Raw genomic sequence first — 23407 nt, 5'->3', positions numbered from 1 at the left:
ATCCTGCATCCACAGCCTTTTGGGGGGAGAGAGTTCCAAATTTCCAGATTTCCACTACCCTTTGTGTGGAAAAAATACTTCCTGATTTCACTCCTAAATGGCCTGGCTCTAATTTTAAGATGATGCCCTCCTTGTTCTGGATTCCCCCACCCCACCAGAGGAAATAGTTTCGCTGTATCTACCCTATTGAATCTCTTCATCATTTTAAACAACTCAATCAGATCAACCTTCTACCCTTAAGGGAATAGACACCCAAGTTTATGCAATCTGTTTCTGTCAGCGTTATATCACTAGATTCAATTGTGGTTATTAGACACTAGAGGTGTTTCCTTTGCTCTGTTCAGCAATGAAGCCACAAATATTATTATTATTAAACTGTGAGACATATCAACAGAGAATGTAATGGAATGGGTTTTGCTTTAATAATGGGATCTGGTGAGTGGGAGGCTGGAGAGTGAGTATTTAATCACAAGCCTTGAATATTGTTAATTATTGCCGCAAAACGGTTTATCTCTGGCTATTTAGTGGCCTGGATGTCCTCCTGACGTGAAAAGCGCTATACAAATGTAATTTGTTGTTGTCCTGCAGTAGAGGCTTATATGTTAGCACATTAGTTGTATAATCAAGAGGAATGAGGAGTGAGTTTCCCTGCTAATGTGTGAGCATTGTAGAAGATAGGCAAGAGAATAAGGCAACGGCCAACATAGCTGGAGGCAGCCACACTTGTTTTCCATTGTTGTGGGCTCATTCCTGCTATTGATTTTCCCTTCTCCCTCCCCATAAACGTACTGCATCAAATTATTGTCTATTGAATCAAATTATTTATCTCTGGCGTTAAATGAAATGCATTTAAAACCGACGGATGCAAGATAAAATCGATCCCGAATAGAGGGCAAGAATTCACAACTGTTTTGTGGGAAACTGCTGTGTTTCGCCCACAGAATACAGTCAATTCACTTTACAGTATATTCTGTGAAGCGTTTTCAGACGTCTAAACAATGTGATAAGGTGCTAAAGGATTATTATTAAATTATTATTATTATATATTTTGCTGCAGGCATTTCTTAAGAGGCACATGGTACCCAAAGAGTTAAGTTCATAAAGCCGCAGAGTTTTAAAAAAAGCCCGAGTGAAGGAATGGGTTGGAAGGAATAGTTCAGCTTGCGGCAGGAGAGATCACAATAATGATATATTCACATGTTTTCAACCTGAGGTGACGAAAGAGACACCAGAGTTCATAGGTGTGATAATTGAAGGAGACAAAGGAGGGGGAGAGGTGGAAGGGCTCTGGGATGGAATTCCAGAAGGTGGGGGCAGAAAGGCTAAAGGCCTGGCGTCCGATGGTGGGGCGGGCAGGGCAGGGTGCATGGACAACCAGTGTCCGCCAAGTACCTTTGCCTGAGATAAACCATAAGAAGCCACGATACCATGGGAGGAAATTAACAATAAACGGAGTGGGGTGGGGGGGAATGCGTTGACTTCAATGGCGTGGATTTTGAGTGACGACTTCACATGCTTTTGCATTTCAAGGCAAAGGTCGGGAATTATGCCTTTGTGTGGGACGTGGCAGTGCTGGAGTACGTGGCGGAGAACGAGCCCGATTGCGCCTTCGTCACGGCAAGGAACTCCAAAGTGGATCGTGGCTACGGCATTGCTCTGCAGGACGGCAGCCCATACAGGGACATCTTCTCACACAGGTGAGAAGAGAAAGCTCACCATTTTGAACTGGTTGGTGTTGCAAACACCCTGGATGTCTCAGCGATTACTGCAAAACATCCTTGCTGCTGCAGTGCTTTTTCTTGTGCATCCAACTCTAGTTGTTTTTCGGTTTTGGACAACCACTGTTGTCCTGGTTTGAAGTGCGCTTACAAACAAACCAAGGTGAATTGATAATTCAGTAAGTAGGATCCCGGTTGTTAGTCGATTGGTGGATCGCTTTCCGGGGGTAATAATCCCTTCAAAAAAAAAGAGAGGACTTTAGTCACTCAATCCACGACTGTTTGTGGGACACTGCTGTGGGCAGTTGGCTGCCCAGTTTCACCCACAAAATACAGTCAATTCACTTTACAGTATATTCTGTGAAGCGCTTTGAGATGTCTCAACAAGGTGACACGGTGCTGTATCAAACGCGAGGATAATTATTATTTCACGGACATCTCTCCTTGATGGGACGTGTGGCTTTCTGTAGGCTAACTGTGAACTCAGCGCACAGCTTGTCACTGGGAGCAAATGAATAATTTAATGACATTTTAGCACAAGCTTCCAAAGGTAGTGACAGCAGAGACTGAGATTTCCATAGTTACACACTTCTTTGTTCCCAAGATACCTTTGACAATTTTTTCACCGCTGGACGGAATGATACCTTCCAACCTCACAGTCCCCCTGATGATGTGGCCAGCAATGGTGGTTTAAATCTATATTGTGTTTAACACACACACACATGCACACACACACAGTGTACACTGAAGGCGGTCACAATTCTTAATATTTAGTATAAATGCATAGTTTAAATAAAACTTAAGCGCTCTGGAATGCTACGCTGAGCGAAAGGCGCTGCTTAAATGCAAGTTGTTGTTGTATAAATACATAGTCACTCCACTTTGCAATATGTGAAGCGCATTGAGATGTCTCAACGACTTGACAAGGCGCTACATCGAGCGCAACGATTACTTTTATTATTTACTTATTTACAAGCAAATACCAGAAACAAGATTAAAATGCGACTTAGTTACAGGAACAATACAACGCTCTGGTGGCAACTGTTATTTTAATCACAGCATTTTCTAAATAAAGTGCAAGCAAACAACTTGCATCGAGCTCCCTTCACTATCCACAAACCTCACATCGGGGACTTTGACATTGTAGTAGGGTGCGAAGTGGGTGGGTGGGGGTGGGGGGGCGGGAAGTGCCAGGACGGGACGTTAAACCGATGGAGAGCTCAGTTTAACGTTTCACCGCACATGACAATAAATAAACAAATAATCCTAGCGTTTGATATAGAACCGGATCACGTCTTCGAGACGTCTCAAAGCGCTTCACAGAACACACCTTTTTGGACTCTTAGCTCCAATAAGCAAGGCACATTTTCGTTCTTTGGCTGTTTGTTGTGAAAATTCACGGCTGGATTATCCCCCCCTCCCCCCCCAGTTAATTTAATCACTTAATTCTCGGCCATAAATCATCATCGCTCACCATCGCCCTGTACATACAAACACGCGATTCAGCAAATGTTTCCCCCTCGATCTGTCCTCTGGCGCTTGTTGTTCAGCCTTCTTTGTAGAAGGCAAATGAAGTATAAAATGGGCACATTCGTGTCTGTCTGTTCATTGCCTCTAGGCACTGAGCTATTCTCTTTGAATCTTGTTGTGTTCGGTATCAGGGTTCGCTTCAGTGTCCTTTTGTCGCAGTACAATAATCATTTTGTTGGGTTTAATTCATCTGACTTTGTGCCGAGCAAAACCTGTATTCGCATCAGATTCGAGTGAATCCCCCTGTACAGATTGACTCTAGCTGCGTGGAGAGGGGAGCGAGGCAAATAATAATAATAATAATAATCCTTGCATTTGTTACTGCATTTATCACATTGTCTTAAAGCTCTTCACATAATAATAATAATAACCCTTGCATTTGATATAGCGCCTTAATCACATCTTCGAGATGTCTCAAAGCGCTTCGCAGAATGTACTGTCAAGTGAATTTGCTGTATATGTTGTGGGCGAAATGCCAGTATATTGTAAAGTGGATTTACTGCATTAACTAAAATAACTGGAGATAAAAATCACAGGAAGAACCGTCCGACTGTTATGGAAACGAACGATAAAACAATTTTTAAAATTTGAATAACACGGTCACTGTATTTGTGGACGAACATTAAACTGAGCGAGTCTGCACTTGTGACAATGTGCAGTATATCCACAGCCATTAGTAGCTGGAATAAAGCCAGCTTAGCGCTCGGAATCTCGTTATTCCTGGGAGGATCCAAAGCGTCGCTCCGAGATTGCATTAATTGTTACGTGACAGAAATGTTGCTGTTCGGAAATCAGTGCAGTCTGCCCTCTACAGGCCAGAGACGGCATTCCTTGTTTATATTTCATCATTGCAGCGCTCTATTAATAATAATAATAATAATAATAATTATCCTTGCATTTGATATAGAGCTTTTCACGTCGGGAGGACGTCCCAAAGCGCTTCACAGAACGCACTGTAAAGTGAATTGACTGTATATTTGTGGGCGAACGCGGCAGCCAATTGCGCACAGCAATGTCCCACAAACAGTCGTAGATTGAAAATGACCAATTTATTATTGTTTTTATTTGGTTTGTACAAATATTGTGTACAATGTTTGCAGGACGCTACTGTGCACAATTGGCTGTCACCCTTCGCCCACAAAATACAGTCAATTCACTTCACAGTATATCGTGTGAAGCGCTTTGAGCCGTTTCAACGACGTGATCAGGCGCTACACCAAATGCAAGGATTATTATTATTATTATTAATGTATCTCTGTGACTCTCGGTTACTCTTTTCTTCTGCAGCTCTCTGTAACTCCATTACCGTGAAGCTTACGATGAAAGTGAGGTTAGGCAAGTTTCCTTGCTCCACACGCCTCTGTTTACCGAGCAGTCAGAGAAAAAAATCCCTTAAAAAAATAATAATAACAATTTGCTCACTCAATCCACCACTGTTTGTGGGACACTGCTGTGCGCAATTGGCTGCCAATTCGCATTTGGCCCACAAAATATCCAGTCAATCCACTTTACTGTGTATTCTGTGAAGCGATTTGTTATTATTATCATTATTATTATTATTGTTACGATAAAGTGCTGCAAATTCCCTGTTTGCTTCTGGCACAGGCTTTTGGAGTTGGAGCAGAGTGGGGAGCTGGACGCCCTGAAGAGGAAGTGGTGGCCAGAGGCGGGGATGTGTGACTTACAGACTCATGGCAAGGGACACGGCAAAGGCGGGGCTATGGCGCTGCACAACTTTGCGGGGGCATTTGGCTTCCTGGCCTTGGGCGTGATTCTGGCTTTAACTGCAGCCATGTTGGAAATCTGGTGGAAGAACAAAAAGAAAACAAGTTCTCTCACAGAGGTAACAGCTCGTAAAATCGCGGATCTTTCCATCACTCTCTCTAACCCTCTGTCACTCTCTCTAACCCTCTAACGCTCCATCACTCTCTCTAACCCTATGTTACTCTCTCTCTCTCTCTAACCCTCTGTTACTTTCTCTAACCCTCACTTACTCTCTCTAAACCTCTGTTACTCTCTCTAACGTCTGTCACTCTCTCTAAAGACACCTGGAGAAACTCTCTTCTCTTTCGCAATCGCGCCACGGGATCTTTGACATCCATCTGAACTGGCGCAGACGGGAACTCAGTTTAACATCGCATCTGAAAGGCAGGGCCACTAACAATGGAGGGAACACCCCCCCTCACCCCCCCAAACCCTGCACTGGAGCATCAGCTAACGCTGTGAGCTCAAAGTCCCTGATGTGGGGGGGGGTGGGGTTTGAACCAACAGCCTTCTGACTCGGAGGCGAGAGCTCCACCGACTGAGCCAGGCTGACACCTAAACATGAACTATAAACTAGAGAACACTCACTAAGTAATTGAAAGGCACTGAGGAACAGCACTGTGATATAAACACAAATCTAAAAGGAAGTTATTTGTGGGATTATGGAGGAATGTTAGGCAAATGGGGCTGAATGGATTGCTCTTTCAAGGAGCCACTGCAGATATGAAGGGCTGAACGGTCCTGTGTGTGCAGTAAATGTTGATGTTTATCCATGCGTCTGTTGGTTTTATTTGCACTCAGAAATGATTCCCCTTAATATTGGTGTCATCCTTGGGAAATCTCAGGTCTTGGACTTCACTGAAGCTGATCCCATGAGGCAGCTTAATCACAATCGCAGTGCTCATTGCAATATGACTTAAAGCACTGTCGCTGTAATGACAGTATCAATTCCCCGTCGTTCACCTCCCCCCGACATGCACCACACACTGCGGCTGAGCACCGCAATGCCTCCTAACCGTTTTGCCAGTGACAGAATCTTGTCCAAATCCAAACAGCTGAGCGAGTGAGCAAGGGAGTGAGTGAAGGAGGGAGAGAGCGAGCGAGGGAGGGAGGGAGGGAGGGAGTCGAGTGAGGGAGCAGGGGAAGGAGCGAGCGAACGAGGGAAGGAGGGAGGGAGGGAATAATTGCTATGTTGGGATAACTGCTGGAGTCTAACCAGCTAAAACCGCATAGCTCATTGAGAGCGCGGTGTGGCAAGCTTTCCTGCTGCTTGTCGGGTTAGGACCAAAACCCATCAGGGCCTTGGCTTGCAAGGTTAACAGGAGCTGAGTGGGAGGATTTGATTTGATTTGAAAGTGGCTCCCGAACAGTTTGCAATGTATTTGCAACGCAATTCATTCCAGGGCATTAAATGCTTCGCTAATCGAGCTTTTTATTGTTTGTTTGTTTGTTGTTTGTTTGTTTTGTTTTAAAAATCCTTTTACCCCCCCCCCCCATAAACTCCAGGAGGACAAAGAGGTGGAGATGGAACAGTTTGAGAAGCAGGTGGACGACCTGTGTAAGACTGAGGACAATCCGCTGAAGTTCTCCCCGTCCTTTGTGGACCTGAACTCTTTCGAGCTGTCCATGGTGCCGGCTGGGGAGACGCTGGAGACCTTCAGTGACTTCAGGAACACTATGACCATGTCAACCTTCATCCCCGAACAGATGAGGAGGACAAGCGCGTGTAGCTTATCAGCTAAGACTCTCTCGGGATTGCCGATGGGCGGCACGCCCGTCTCACAGACCCCGCAGTGCGGGTGCACGTCCCGTGATGACGAGGACCGCTCCAGCCCCTCGACCTTCCTCTGAGCCCGGCTCACACTCGCTCGCAGCCCCGCGGGATGGGACTTTACGAACGCTGTAAGTTCACTTCCCTTCGGATGGATCGCTTTGCCCCAGGGCAGCTACACGTCTACAAGGCCCATCCCGGCCGAAAACCTGCGCCGATCACTTCTCCACACGGGAGAGAGAGAGAGAGCGAGAGCGTCTCATCTCGTCTCATCTCTTAAAGCCCCAATGACCGCAGCCGCCTTCTTGTTGCGAGTTCCTCACATGTTGGCAAAATTGCTCAAACCGAGCTCTAACCTTGCCCCGTCTCGTTTGCAGCTAAGCTTGTGACACATGTCAATCTGTGTGTTTGATGTCTCAATTTGTTTCTGTTCAGCTCTATCAGCTCATTATTTTTAAGTCCTCCATCGCCGCCCAACCACCACCCCTCCCCTACCCAAACACAATCCCAAGCCGAGATGGGCTTCATCTCAGCAACTACACCTCTGACCACCAACGGTGCAGGTTAATCTCGTCCCAGCAAAATACGCAGGGAGTTTGAAAGGGTGGTGGAAACAGATTTGATAGTAGCTCTCAAAAGGGAATTGGATGGGTACTCCAACAGGAAACATCGGGGTAAGAGCAGGAGAGCGGGACTGGTCGGAATAGCTCCTTCAACGAGCTAACACAGGCACGATGGGCCGAATGACCTCCTTCTGTGCTGTAAGATTCTATGTTTCTTTGAAAAGCAAGTGTCCGTGTGAAACTTTACCTTCAGATAACGTACAAACCGCGATATTAAACCGTGCGAGTGAACGAGCGAAGGAACGAATGCAGAAGAAAATGATTGGGAGCGAAAAGGAAAGCAACCAAAGGATGTCTGGATTGAAGCAGACAGTTGGGAGTTTTGGTAAGGAAGCTTTGGTGACATTTAGAAGGAAGCGGTTAGACATCACGTCCGAGACTATCAGAGGGCCAGAGCTGATCAAGTGGTAATCTGCTGGATTGCTAATTGCCGGATCAATTGAAATGTTCAAGACTGAGGCGGATAGATTTTTGTTAGGTCAGGGTATCAAGGGATATGGAGCAAAGGCGGGTAATTGGAGTTGAGGTGCAGATCAGCCATGATCTAATACAATGGTGGAACAAGCTCGAGGGACTGAATGGCCTATTCCTGTTCCTATGTCTCTCATCTGTTTATGGGGTTGTGATGGTATTTAAAGTTCATTCACTTGCTCTGATGTGTAAGAGGTTCAGATGCACAGCATTTAGGCCTCACATGTGTCTCATTAAAATCCTTCAAACAGGGAAATGTATACAGTCTAGGTGGAATTCTTTGAGAACATTTCAGAGGCGGGAAATATGAAACAAAATGCTGTTTTGAAACCCGAATTTAGAGAGCGAATCGAAGGAAGTGAGGTAAAGCTATTCAAGAGTTTTCTGAAGCAAGAAAATTCTTATTTATCCTCTCTTGCCGGGAACCACTTTTGTTTTAATTTTAGCCTGAATAAAATGGAGAGAAAGTCGGAGCTGTTTTCTACGAAGCACAACTTATAAGGGGTGATTTATTTCCTTGTTGAATTTCTGTTCCCTGTATCAAAAGTTTCAGGGAAGTTAAGGTAAAAGGTAATGCTACTTTTATAGATGTTACTGTCTTGACTTCACAGAGCGAATGGAGGCTTAGTGCTGGGTATCTGATGATTTGACTGTGGAATGTAAGGTACAGTAAGGCAATGGTGCAAAAATCTTACAGTTTGCTCAGAAAGTCTTATTATGTTTACTTTAAAAGCACGCATTTTTCCAATATTATAATAATAATCCTTGAATTTGGTATAGCGCCTTATCAAGCCCTCAAAACGTCTCAAAAGGCTTCATCGAATATACTGTAAAGCAGTTGACTTTATATCTTGTGGGTGAAACATCACCATTTAACAGAACACAGTTAGGCGGTTTGTACAGCACAGTATAACAGCACCAGGTGTAAGTCTGAACTGTAAATGACTTATTTTTTTGCAACGTTATTCCTTCAGTGAATGGTTAACCTCCCTATTTTTATGATTACATGACCAACTGCAGAGTAGGTAAACCAATATTTACTCAAGTTTGATAAAGCCTTGTTTTTTTTAATGTTCATCAACCTCTACATGATTATCTACATTGTAGGAATTTTGGAGTCCTGTAGTGTATCGGCAAAAGCATTTGTCTCACAATCAAGAGGAAACCGGGTTCGATTCCTGGTTGGGGAGACGCATTAGGCAAGTTTCCTTACTCCTAACTCTGTTTACCTAACAGTAAGTCGTTACCCGGTTGTTAGTCGATTTGGTGGATCGCTTTTCCGGGGGCAATAACCCCTTTCAAAAAAAAATTAATTTAAAAAAGGATAATAATTTGGTCACTCGATCCACAGCTGCTTGTGGGACGCTGCTGTGGGCAATTGGCTGCCGCGTTTCGCCCACAAACTATACAGTCAATTTACTTTCCAGTATATCCTGTGAAGCTCTTTGTGACGTCACGAAGACGCGATAAGACCCTATATCAAATGCGAGGATCATTACTTGTATCATTAATTTGAGGTCTTTAATTTTCCCATTACAAACTGACACAAAAAAAATAAGTTTGGTCGCCAGGTAAAGTTACATGTTTAGTGGAATACTAAGTTTCGTCCTAAGGATTTATAGTTTGAAAGAAAGATTACACGTTTCACCAACTGAAAAGGGGGACAATTGTGCACAGTGCAGGACAGGCGCTGTCTAACAGAGTGTTAGACGCTCTCGTTCGTTCTGCATTGTGCAAAAATCTTCGAGATTAATTAATTGTAGTCTGAGTGAGAATGTTTTAATATAAATGAATTATTTATGAATTAAATTCTGTCTCTCGTGTTTTTTTTCTTCTTCTACTTCTTCTTCTTCTGTTTCTTTTTAAAACAACCCAAGTTTGCAACTGATGGATACCGAAAATTGGGACTTTAATGAAAAGGCGAACGGTTTAAATTAAATTGCTGTGTGTTTCTTTCTCTCTCTCTCTCTCTCTCTCTCTCTCTCACTTTCTCTCTCTCTCTATACCAGAATTTATTCCTTTTAACATTCGCTCTTTTTAACCAGTGCAATTCGGGTTTGTAAACTGAAATCTCTGTACTTTTCAAGAGAGAGAGTTTTTTTTTGGAAGACTTATTTTTTTTAACTGTAAGAGCCAGGAGTGGAATCAATGATTAATCCGGAATTATTGGAAGTGGCCAATGAGGAGGGGATTGGGTTGGGATGGGATGCCACGTGTGTCCCATCCACCAGCCTCTCCCATTGGCAATTGGCACGTGTCAACCCCACTTACAGTGTTTATCCCTCCCCCTTCTCACATACACACCCTCCCTATCACACACACTCCGTGCAATTAACTCTTAAGACCAACATTTTATGTTGATTGCCACTTATCCCCAGAGCAAGTTATCCCGAACTTGTGTCTGTTTCCCTCACACCATGTCCAACACTGCAGAGGTCGCCCTGGTGGGATCTCGGAAGCCGAGGCTCTGGCTGGGGCTGGGGCTGAGCCTTGGGGAGCGCTGTGAGCATGGGAGCCGGGGGGGAGTAGCGGGGGATGGAGCAGGGACAGGGGCATTACCTGCCCCCGGGAGGCGGAGGCTGGCAGCGAATGCCCGGGAGCGCAGGAGGATGCACGGTTTGAACCGTGCCTTCGACGAGCTGCGGAAGGTGATCCCGGCGCTGGAGGACAAGAAACTGTCCAAGTACGAGACGCTGCAGATGGCTCAGATGTACATCGCGGAGCTGAACCACCTCCTACACAGCGCTGCCCAGCAACAGGGTGGAGAGGAAGAGACAGAAACTTCCGGACCACCCTCCCCACCGCCCGGACACTTACCTGAAACCCTCTCGCCTCCACGACTGGATACAGCACACAAGGAATTTGAGACATGACATATAGTAAGTGGAGTGCGGCTTGGAAGAACCAGGCAACTTTGGATCTCAGGTTTCCAAGGCTTCCCACTGTGCTGGAGACTAATCCGGACAGAATGAGTTTGCTATCAACATCTCTGTTATTGTGGCAACTGATGACCAGGATGGTAGAAGGCGAACGAGGTGGACCTCGGTCTTTTCTTGTCTAGCAATTCCTATGTTCCTTTGACGGTTGGAAAATAACCCGAGTTTTGTGAACTCTCTCTCCTTCTCTTTGCTTATGGACTTTCTTTCTATATGTAGAATTTTCTGAGTTTTTTTCCAAACCCAGGTTTTTTTTTGCATATATCATTTATTTTCGTAATTTTCCCCCCAAAAAAGGCTGGTTTAACCCGACTCGGGAGGGAAATGGTTGAATGAATGAACAGGGTGGGCTGGTGTATGTATGTTATGTGTAGTTTGTTAATGTCTGTCACTCTGTGGATTATTGTCTCTCAAACTTTTATTAAGATGTATATGCAATGGATTTAGGTAGTTTCCGGTTCATTCTCCCACCACCACCCCCATAGTAAAATATCTATGATTTAGATCGAGGAAGAACTGGGCACTATCTACTTTTTCTGTTATCCTTTCTGTAATATGATTGGAATGTAATAATTATAATAATAATCCTTGCATTTTTGATATAGGGCTTTATCATGTCACTTTCAGCCACTATGCCTTTGAAACTCTGGGACACTCTCCCTCAAATCCCATCTGAAAACCTTCCTCTTCGACAATGCTTACGGCCACCTCCCCCCTCCTTGCCCCCTGGCTCAGGATCAGGCATTGTTAAGCGCTCTGAGACGCTACCCTGCGTGGAGGGCACTATGTAAGTGAAGTTGTTGTTGTTGAGGTTGAGACGTCTCAAAGCGCTTCAACAACAACAACAAAATTACATTTGTAAAGCGCCTTTCACGTCGGGAGGACGTCCCAAGGCACTAGACAGACAGAGTTACAGACCCGAGCTGGGGGTCGGGGTCAGGGAGACTGGAGGGCAGGGGGGAAGCAGGGAGATCGAAAGCACAGTCGAAGAGGAGGGTCTTGAGGTGGGTCTTGAAGGTGGCGAGGTAGGGGGCGAGACGGAGGGACTGCGGGATAGAGTTCCAGAGGGTGGAGGCAGAATGGTGGAAGGCCCGCCCGCCAATAGTGGGGCGAGCGAGGCACGGGACGTGAAGCAGGCCGGAGCCCGCTGAGCGGAGAGAGCAAACAGGTTGGTAGGGGCTTAGGAAGTCGAAAGGTAGAGGGGAGCACGACCATGGAGGGCTTTGAAGGTGAGGACACGGATCACTGTGAAGTGATATTTTGTGGGCGAATTGTAATGTAATGTAATAATTGTAAATATAATAATACTTGCTTTGATACAGCATCTTTCATGCCGGGAGGTCGTGTCAAAGTGCTTCACGTGATTTCACCATCAAGTGTAGTGACTGTGGATTTTGTCGGCGAATGCGGCAGCCACTGCAATGGCCGTGAAGCGACTGAGCAATTATTTATATCTGGGGGATTGTTGGCCAGGAGAGAGAGGAGAGAGAGAGAGAGAGAAACTCCCTTCTATTTGCGAATGGAATCTTTACCATCCACCTGGACAGGCGTAGAAGGAACCTTGGGTTTAACGTCTCACCCGAAGGACAGCATCTTGTGGCAGTGCAGCAGCGCTCCCAGCACTGCAATGGAACGACAAGCCTGGACTCTTGAGTTTGCAAACTATAAACACAAGCGAATGTGCTTTGCACATTATGGGGAAGGAATTGAAAGTGCCTGTTTTATTTTAAGCTTTCTGTCTTATGTAAATTACTAATTTGTTTTTTTTTTAAATATGTTCTGTGTAATAAGGTTTGTTTTGCTTTCCTTATTTCAATTGACTGCTTTTTGCCTCCAAAGTTATGGCAAACTGAACTGTTAAGATATAAACACCACGGAGCAAACAGCCTCAATGTGCTTTCGGAAGCATTTCTGAAGTTTAACAACAAGTTTTAATGGGGGGAGTGCAGTGTCATGACTCCCTTTGCCATCAATGAATAAATTCAATCGTCAATGAATCTTGTCAACGTTTTATTTATTTTCAGGGCAAAAAAATCAGTGATCCAATTAATTCCTATCAATGTACTTATATCAAAGTGATTTATTGATTCGAAGGCGGTTTGAAAACCTTTTTGGGCTTGAGGGGCTACAAGGGAGAGGAGCAGTACAGTTTAAATAAATCTAATATTATCATATACCCAATAATTTAAGACTAAGTAAATGTATTAAAGTCATAAAACAGCAGGTGTGGAGCTGATAATGTAACAGCACCTGTCACTTTGAGGTGAACTTTGATCTACACTGTCCCATCGTGGCATTAATCAAGGATGTACATATCACATTTGCATGGGCACAGTTTAGTCGAAAGTTTCATACTATTTTATTGGGATGGAGGAGGGGAGGGAGTTTCTGTAAATTCACCATATCAAGGATGCTTTAATAATGATGATAATAATAATAATCCTTGCATATAACATCTTATCACGTCATTGCTTTACTGAATATACTATAAAGTGAATTGACTGTGTACTTAGTGAGCGAACCGTGGCAGCCAATTGCGCACAGCAGTGTCCCACAAACCGTCGTGGATTAAGTGACCAAATTATTATTATTATTTATTTTTTGAAGGGATTATGACCCCCGGAAAGCATTCCGCCAATCGATAACAACTGGGTTCCTGCTTACTGCGAGGTAAACAGAGGCATGTGGAGTAAGAAAACTTGACTAAGGTTTTGGTCTGTCTGGGAATCGAACCCAGAGCCTCTTGTTTGTGAGGTGAGCGCTCTAACCAGTACAATACAAGACTCCACGACTTGAATTTCCTGTGCATTTAAACGATGCATTCAACATATACACCCGACCTCCAGGTACAGGAAGCTCACTCCGCCCTTAGAGTGAAAACAGGATTCTGCGATTCATTCCAGGATGCAATTCAGACATTATCTAGATCAGTTTTTTTTTATTTTAAAACGAAGCAGAGGATTGTTAGGGACAATGGAACACTTTACCTAGACTCATGATTGAGGCAGGATCACGTTTAGCCCGCAAAATATACAGTCAATTCACTTTCCAGTATATTCTTATTACTATTATTATTATTATTCTGTAAAGCGCTTTGAGACGCCTCAATGAGGTAATAGGCACTATATCAAATGCAAGGATTATTATTAATTATTACATGATTTGTATTAGCTTTTAAGAGAGAATGAGATAAATGTCAGGAGAGGAGAAATATAGACGTGTGCGTGTGTTTCTTTCAGTTCTATTATCACTAACATATAATTTGGCTTTCCTGTTACTGCAATTATTTTCTTTAGGACAGGATAGATTTCTAAGTGCGAAATGCAGACAGATACAAAGGGCATTTTAATGTATCTTAATTCAGACAGCAGCCAGTTGGATTTTGTAGCCAGCTGGTTTGATTCATTTATATTTCTTCAACCTCCAAAGGCAGCTCAGCAAAGTGCTCTGGTATGTTATTACCCCATGTGGTAGGAGCACTATATACGGCGTGACCAAAAAGTCGTGATGTCTGCCCTATTATCTGAAAACGAAACAAATTATCATCGTTTCTTTAAGACTTATTAGACATTGTAATGGTATGACTTTTAGGTCACCCTGAAATGCACGTCGTTGTTGTTGTTGTTGTTGTTGTGTGCAAGTTGCTAAACCAGTCACAGGAGGATTCCAAACGTTGACATTCCTAACGGAGAGCAGCAATATAGAGAAACATCCAAGGCTGTGGGCGTCAAGTGGTTTTGTGCTTCATTGCGTGAGCAATCACATTGTGCACAGTTTCTGTGGCCGCTCACTGCTGAGCGAGATCGAGAATGCTCTGATAGAAATTTCATGGCGTAAGTATTTTCAGAGCAGCTCATCCCTGCCTGATCTCTCGAATGCAACAACACCTTGCTTTTATACAGCGCCCCCTCAACCAGGTTAGAATCCCAGAGCATTTGACAGTGGTGGAGCACGAGGTGAAGCCTGGGTGGGGGGGGAGGAGGAGTTGACCAGAGGCATGTTCAACTCGACGAGGAAGGTCTTCAGGCACAACGTGAAGATGGGGCAGGAGGCGACAGGGCGGAGGGATTGAGGGAGAGTGTTCCAGAATTTCGGGCCGTGTAGTGGCCGAAAGCACAGCCATCGATGGTGGAACGGAGGTCACGAGGGACAAGCAGGAGGTTGGAGCCAGTCGAGCGGAGGCAACAGGTAGTGGGTTGGGGAGTAAGCAGGTCGGAGAGGTAGGGAGGTGTCAGGGGTTGAAGGGATTTGCACTATACAAATCCTGAAATCTACTTTGCTGGGAAGAACATGCATTATTTGCAAATATATTTTCTTAATAAAGCTGTATTCTGTAAGCCTAACATACTTTTGTAAAGATCTCTCTCTCGCGCGCATCTACTACATGCCCACGTTTAAGAGTCTTCCTTCCCAAATTGCTGGTCGTGACATTATTGAGTGACCAATATATCTCCCAAGTCTTCTTTCTGCTGCTGTCAACTGAGTGTCTGTAATGTTGATCCCCTTGGGGGCCAGAGATTGATTCAGGTGGGATATCTGCCAACCCCACTTATGCTCCAAAGCCAATTAATCCACGTTCCTCTCCACCTGACGCCCCAACGTGAGATAACGTGCTTGCAATCGGTCGCAAAGTAAATATTATCAAGCCTCAGTTATTTGTACGGGGTTTGTGTGAGGATTATACTGGAAGCATTGTGTGCAGTGAGTGTCTCTGGGAGACTGGATACAAATGATATCTCACACTGCTTGCATTGGATTGTTTATTTTCTTGTAGTAATTTATCCCTGTTTGCGTTACTTCCAAAACAACAGAGCAGATTGCATTTAATAATAATAATAATAATAATAATCCTTGCATTTGATATAGCGCTTTTCACGTCGGGAGGACGTCCCAAAGCGCTTCACAGAACACACTGTAAAGTGAATTGACTGTATGTTTGTGGGCGAACGCGGCAGCCAATTGCGCACAGCAATGTCCCACAAACAGTCGTGGATTGAAAATGACCAATTTATTATTGTTTTGGTTTTTTGGAGGGATTATTATTAGGGCTGTGTGTGGAGTAAGGAAACTTGCCCAAGGTTTCGCCCTCTGCCTGGAATTGAACTCAGGTCTCTCGCTTGCAAAGCGAGTGCTCTAACCACTGAGCTACAGGACTCCACAACTCCACATTTAGAGAGCGCCTTTCATGTAGGGAGGACATCCCAAGTCACTGGACGGTTAAGGGTTTGCACGTGAGCTGGGGGTTGGAATCAGGAGGGGTGGAGGGTAAAGTGTGGCTGAAGACATGGGTCAAAGAAGAAGGTCTTGGGACGGGCCTTGAAGGAGGTGAGGGAGGGGCTGAAGCAGATGGAATTCCAGAGGGTGGGGACAGAAAAGCTGAAGGCTCCTCTGCCAATGATGGGGTGGGGCAGGGAGTGGCAGACCAGTGCCCCTCACAGCGTTATTTCCATCTTTGGCTAACAATTTAGCGCTCCTGTGTGAAGGGCGCTGTATAAATGGAAGTTGTTGCTGTTGAGCATTAAGGGTTTTATAAATCCCTCGTTTCTAAACCTCGGCAGAGTTTGAATTTGGAAGCTTTTTTCGAAGCTATTTACAGTGTAATCTGTCTGTGCTTTGCAGTTGGCAATTTGTTTTAACAAAGGAGACACCAAATACAACAACAACAAGATTTCATTTATAGAGCGCCTTTCACGTCGGGAGGACGTCCCAAGGCGCTGGACAGTTGGGTCAGGACCTGAGCAGGGGGGAAATGGTCAGGGTGAGGGGAGGGGAGGGAGGGAGCGAGGAGGGGGTAGAGAGTCGAGAGGGGAGCTGAAGGCACGGTTTAAGAGAAAGGTCTTGAGACCGGCCTTGAAGGACGAAAGGGAGGAAGCGAAGGCACTGGGGGATGGAGTTCCAGAGCCTCGGGGCTGAGAGGCTGAAGGCCCGACCACCGATGGTAGGACGGTTGGGGCGGGGGATGTGGAGCAGACCGGAGCCAGAGGAACGGAGGGTACGGGCAGGTAGGTAGGGGATAGTAGGTCGGAGAGGTAGGAGGGAGCGAGGCCGTGAATGGCCTTGTAGATGAGGGTGAGGATCTTGAATTCGATCCTCTGGGGGATGGGGAGCCAGTGGAGGCGAGCGAGGGCGAGGGTGGGAGTGATGTGGTCGCGATGCCTGGTGCGGGACAGTACACGAGCTGCAGAGTTCTGAATGACCTGCAGTGTGGAGGGAGGTGAGGGAAGGCCGGCGAGGAGAGAGTTCCCATAGTCCAGCCTTAAGGCGATAAAGGCGTGGACCAGAGTTTCAGCCGCGTGAGGGGTGAGGTAGTGCCGTAGTCTGGCGATATTCCTGAGGTGATGGAAGGCGGTGACAGTTGTGGTGCGGATATGAGGAAGAAAGGACAGCTCAGGGTCGAACAGAACCCCAAGGTTCCTGATGGCTTTGAGAGGTGGAGAGTGCAGCCTTGGATGTTGATGCGGTCAGTGCCTGAGGTGCGGAGGCGCTGACGTGAGCCAATCAGGAGGGCCTCAGTTTTGCGCACGTTGAGCTGAAAAAAGTTGTCTTTCATCCAGGACTCGAGGTCAGACAAGGCACTGGTAGGTTCTCTTGCCCCAGATCATGGTCCTGGCAACACACTGTAAATCTACGTGCAGGTCTATGTTAGTTAGTCAGTTAGTTAGTCAGTCAGTCAGTCAGTCAGTTAGTTAGTTCTCGTTCCAATCAGGAATGTGGAAAGTACTTTAATTGTTTTTTTAAGACAACCATTTCAAGAGCTGTCTGCCTAACAGGATCGTCTGATCTCCTGCATTTCCATCTCTTCAAGTTAACTAATGTCCTCTGTTCCCTTGTTTCTCTGTTTGTTGTCCTCTCGATGGATGTGTCCAACACAGGTCTGGGCTTGGTTCCAGCCAGTCTCTGTTGCTTTGACAATTTCTGTTTTCAGCATACGGTGAAAAGGCTTCACATGATGGCCAGATGTAAAGGCATAAATATTGAATGCAGTTCAAAGACAATCCCCCAAAAAACAATAATAAATCCGGATTCAATTCACACAATCAGTTGCACACAGTGCATGCCAGATGGAGTGAAATCCCCAATGTTCTTCCATTCATTTGCGCGACATCTTTCACGCTGAATGGAGTTGAATGGAATAACAACACGAATAGACACTTCCCCCTGAAGAGATATTTGAAACCACAGGTTTACTTTGAGAGGCCAAAAGCAGAAGGTTGTGTGGGTACAAGCCACATATCAGGACTTTAAACCGTACAGTATAAGATGATGCTCCAGTGCAGTGCTGGGGGGCTCTGCATTGTCGGAGATGCCGTTCTTCAGATGAGACATTAAAGTCAGGTTCCATCTGCTCCTATTCTGATGGACAAGAAAGATCCACGTCTTCGGATGTTCAGCACCTTGGGACGTCCTCCCGACGGGACAGGCACTTTACAAATATATTATTGTATTAGATTCTATCCCATGACACTGCTTGAAAAGAAAAGGGAGTTTCCATCTCCCAGTGTCCTGGCCAACAATCCTCCAGATGAAATCAAAGATTCACTCCGTGGTTTGTTTGTAGGACATCACAATGCACAAATTGGCTGCCGCATTACACCCACAAAACACACAGTCACTGCACTTCAGAGTTTAGCGGAGTCCTGTAGCTCAGTGGTTAGAGCGCTCACCTCACAAACAAGAGGCTCTGGGTTCGATTCCCAGACAGGCCGAAACCTTAGTCAAGTTTCCTCACTCCACACGCCTCTGTTTACCTAGCAGTTAGTAGGAACCCGGTTGTTAGTCAATTGGCAGATCGCTTTTCCGGGACTAATAATTCCTTCCCTCCCCCCAAAAAATTGGTCATTCAATCCATAACTGTTTGTGGGACACTGCTATGCGCAATTAGTTGCCCCATTTCGCCCACATAATATATGGTCAATTTACTTTACAGTATATTCTGCAAAGCGCTTTGAGACATCTTGAAGACCTGATAAGGTGCTGTATCAAATGCAAGGATTATTATTATGATTAATATTATTATTATATCCTGTAAGTCACTTTGAGACGTCCTCTTGGTGTGAAAGTTGCTGTATCAAATGGAGGGATTATTATTAGTCTATTATCCTTCAGTCTCCAGTGACCAGGGCCGGTCACTTTCTCCCAGATTAAATCTATCTTGCTTAAAACTAATGATGTATTTGGGCTTCCTATCGATTTCAGATGAAAGTCAGTGCTTTCTGAATCAATGCAGAGCTGCTCCAAAGCACTCGTAGAAATTAAACACAACTCACTGTCTTGAGTCATGCAATGAAATTCAACCACTTGCTCAACTTTTTTCCCCATCTTCTTTTGCATTAAAAGGGACCCAGATACCAGGTATCTCCTCAGCTAATCCCTTAGCCTCCGATTGCTTGTTTAGTGACAAACTCACAATAGCAGGACGGTTGAAATGTTTTTTTGTTGAGCAATGATAATCCTTGCAATTGATGTAGCTCCTTATCACAGCATTGGGACGTATCAAAGCACTTCACAGAAAATACTGTAAAGTGTATTGTCTGTGTATTTTGTGGGCGAAACCCGGCAGCCAATTGTGCACAGCAGTGTCCCCCAAACAGTCGTGGATTGAGCGCCCAAATACATTTTTTGAGGGATTATTACCCTCAGAAAACAATCCGCCAATCAACTAACAACCGAGTTCCTACTTACTGCTAGATAAACAGAGGCGTGTAGAGTAAGGAAACTTGTCTAAGGTTTTGCCCCGTCCAGGACTCGAACCCGGGTCCTCTCGCGTGCGAAGCGAGCGCACTAACCACTGAGCTACGGGTCCTCCAATAGGACGTGTGGTGAGTCGTTTGGCGAGGCATAAATGGCCGTGACTTAGATTCACGCGACACGGAGGCTATAAGCTGAATGACACACGCACACACGTGTGCACACATACACACACACACCCTTATAAAAANTAGGTGACACGGACGTCTCATTACTTTTCAGACTGACAAGCGCCTGAGTTAACGATTTCTCATGGTACAATAGGCAAGTTATAGTTTTACGATTGTTTGTTTAGCTTCCGGAACAGCTGCTGAATGTGTTAATGACAGAGGTCGGCAAGTGCTGGAAGCTATCCACTTGTCTCGATGTATAGGGTGTTTACTATGGCTTAGGTTCACTGAGACAAGAAAAAAAAACCTTAAAAACTTTTTATCTAAAGGAGCGTTGTAACCTTTGCTCTCACTAGTATCTTAACCAGCTAACGCAGAGGTTTATAACAACAACAACTTACATTTATATAGCACCCCTCACACAGGGTAGCGTCCCAAAGGGCTTGACATTGTCGGGACAGGACGCTGAGCTGGAGGCAGCGGGTAATGGAACCGGGAGTATATTATACCGTCCATGCGATGGGTGTAAAGGTGAGATCAGTTTAGTGTCGGTCGCAGTAACGCAGGGCGACCATATGTTATAAATTAAATCTGGGTACACATATATCAAAACAATTGATCACCACAATTTAGTGGGACGAGTTGGTAGCTCTGTCAAAGATGGGCCGAATGGCCTCCTTCTGTGCTGTAAGATTCTAGGGTGTGAAAGTCTCCTTGTGCGTGCGCGTGTGCGCACAGGGTAAAGGCCGGAGATTGGGATTGAATGAAGAGCTCTGGCCCTGTGTAAATTCAAGTTGTTGTTGAAACGACTGATGTCAAAGTGACCGGAAACCAAACTGAAAGGTTCCATGGACTGTGAATGTTGAGCCATTCTTCCGCCCTCTTGTGGTCAACATCTTAAACTGCAAACCGAGTTTGGGAGCTATGAAATACAAGTCCATCGGAGTCTTTTACAGTTTTAGTGTTGGTTTTCAAAGTGTTTTTTTATATCTATAGCACAACTATTGCCCCCCCACTTTGTGCCTATACAGCCATGCACTAGGGTGACTCTTATAACTAGAGGGAGTCGGATGGGAGCTGAGCTCTCAGGAGAAGTGTATGGAGCACAGGAGAGAAATAAGTGGAGTCCCGTAGCGTAGCGGGTAGATCGCTCGTCTCACAAGTGAGAGGACCCTGTTTCGATTCCCGGGAAGGGGAAAACCTTAGGCAAATTTCCTTACTCCATTGGGATTGAATGAAGAGCTCTGGCCCTGTGTAAATTCAAGTTGTTGTTGTTGTTGAAACGACTGATGTCAAAGTGACCGGAAACCAAACTAAAACACCTCTCTTTATGTAGCAGTAAGTAGGAACCTGGTTGTTAGTCAAGTGGCTGATTGGTTTCTAGGCTAACGATCCCTTTAAAAAAAATTGGGCCACTCAATCCAAGACTGTTTGTGGGACACCGCTGCTGAGTTTCGCCCACAAAATACACAGTCAGTGGACTTTGCAGTATATCCTGTGACGCGCTTTGAGACATCTCAACGACGTAATAAGGTGCAATGTCCAATGCAAGGATTATTATTATTTTATTGTTATAAGAGAAAGCGCATGCACCAGAAACTCTGCACATCTTAAGAGGAATGAGATGGGATAAATCAATCACTCCGTCAATCTTTAAATGTGCCCGGAACAAAAGGGGTCAAACACATGTCAGCAAACAAGAAAAGAAATCGGAATTAGATACATCACCTCGGCCCCATTACTGTTGATTACACACTCGTGAAAATAATCCTGCTGTAATTCAAGATGGGAGAAATTACATCAGTCGAAGTATAAATGATGACAATACAGTGAGCAATATTTCAAAATAATAAAAACTCTCTTTTGAAACGGTTTACACTATTTATCACTGAGACGTTTGTAATAAAAACTTCAGCGCTGGCAGTAACTGTTTCAAAAGCCAAAGGTCTCTGATACTTAAAACCGGCTTCATCAGCCCATCGATCTTGGTAACAACTACAACAGCAACAACCAATTACATTTTTATAGCGCCTTTCGCGTCAGGAGTACGTCCCAATGTGTCAGAGATACTTTGATAGTTCTACAGCTGTTATTCGTCTCCACTACAAACATTCGAGCATTGAAAGGTTATAACCGCACTGAGAGTTCTCTGTATTATCTGGTGCGTTAGTCCCAAGTTTGCGTTGGGGTAACTGCTGGAGTCTAATCAGGTAAAGCAGTATAGTTTACCACTGAATTCACTTTCTGACAATCTTTCCCGCTGCCTGTCCAGCTCGGGCCACCCTACCTGTTAGGGCTTTGGCTTTCAGGGTTAACAGGAGCTGAGTGAATTGGATCCACTGAATAAGCAGAAGAGAATTAACCAGATGAGTTAACCATTCACTGTGGCTGAGATGCAATACAATACAATCCAGATTTACATTTATACAGCGCCTTTCACCTCGGGAGGACGTCTCAAAGCTCTTCACACCAGATGGTTCCAATGAGCTATTGTTATTTTTTGCACATAGCAAAGCAAACAGTGACATCGTTCCTCAGGTGATTGAAAGAGAAACAATAAACATGATGATGAGTATAATATTTTTAGAAAATTATTAGAACTATTTTTCTGCAGTCTTCAGAGTGCGATTACGTGCAGCCTTTGTGACTGGGTGGACTTTTTTTTTACAATAACGTACGGCTTTATTATAGGTGATTTATGATCGGAAACTCTGCACCAGAATTTACTGGCCACATTAATACCATTCTCTTCGTCTGAGTAATTGTAAAATGCCATTAGATCATACTGAAGCATCTCCGAAGCACACTCATGCCATCTGTTGGCAACAATTAACTATTGCAAGAGGGGAATCTGCATTTTGTGTTTTGGAAATGGAGAAGAAAGACTGTAGAAATTCACAGCACAGAAGAAGGCCATTCGGCCCATCGTGACTGTGACGGCTCTTTTAACAAGTTAAAAGTTAAGCGTCAGTTGCATTTCCCCCTGTAGCTTACACTTTACAATAGAAAAAAAAGTTGACAAGGGTCAATTGGGTTAGTGGTAAATTCCCTGAAGTTCTTGGCGACGTCCTTCCAACAATGAATAAAACAGAATTAATAGCAATCCTTGCGTTTGACCAATTCGTGTTTTTGCTAAAGTGCCACTATATCACACTAAAGCATCTATCTATGCATCATTTTTTTGCTAAACTGCCTCCAGTTAATCTTTTGATTGGAATACAGACCCACAGCCGGGAATAGTGCAGAGCAATAAAATGCAAAAGCCAAATGGGAACAGATTCAAAAGAAAACAAAACCCCAAAGAATAAAGTTACGAGAAAATTGTTTCCTTCATATGTATTTCTGAATGTGTGTGCAGCGTGAGTTTTCCTGTTGGAATCCATCCCTTGGCCTGTTTGCATGTTCATATTAACCACAAAGTGGTACTTAATTCGCTTTGTGTCTGAGGATGGGGTCTAAAGCCATTTCTCTCACAGAAGACACAGTCACTCCACTGTGGAGTCCTGTAGCTCAGTGATTAGAGCACTCGCTTTGCAAGTGAGTGACCTGAGTTCAATTCCAGACAGGGCGAAACCTTGGGCAAGTTTCCTTAATAATAATCCCTCCAAAAACCAAACACAATAATAAAATTGGTCATTTTCAATCTACGACTGTTTGTGGGACATTGCTGTGCGCAATTGGCTGCCGCGTTCACCCACAAACATACAGTCAATTCACTTTACAGTGTGTTCCGTGA

General features: G+C 44.7%; 2 protein-coding genes across 2 annotated transcripts in view; both read left to right on the top strand.

The window, feature by feature from the left end:
- The window catches only part of LOC103186977 (glutamate receptor ionotropic, delta-2), a 71492-nt gene extending 64629 nt beyond the window's left edge, over positions 1-6863 (top strand). Inside the window, exons 14-16 of the mRNA XM_007906271.1 lie at positions 1531-1697; positions 4854-5091; positions 6519-6863. Of these exons, the coding sequence (XP_007904462.1) occupies positions 1531-1697; positions 4854-5091; positions 6519-6863 (750 nt within the window). The remainder of the gene's footprint in view (positions 1-1530; positions 1698-4853; positions 5092-6518) is intronic.
- Positions 6864-10294: 3431 nt separating this feature from the next.
- Positions 10295-11416, top strand: LOC103186976 (protein atonal homolog 7-like). Its single transcript, XM_007906270.1, has one exon. It carries the CDS (start codon positions 10295-10297, stop codon positions 10748-10750), a length of 456 nt encoding a protein of 151 aa, XP_007904461.1. The 3' UTR covers positions 10751-11416.
- Positions 11417-23407: the final 11991 nt, after the last annotated feature.

The sequence above is a fragment of the Callorhinchus milii genome, unplaced genomic scaffold (genome assembly GCF_018977255.1).
Source record: "Callorhinchus milii isolate IMCB2004 unplaced genomic scaffold, IMCB_Cmil_1.0 Scaffold13, whole genome shotgun sequence".
Classification (NCBI taxonomy): Eukaryota; Metazoa; Chordata; class Chondrichthyes; order Chimaeriformes; family Callorhinchidae; genus Callorhinchus; species Callorhinchus milii.
This window is presented reverse-complemented; position numbering and strand designations above follow the sequence as displayed.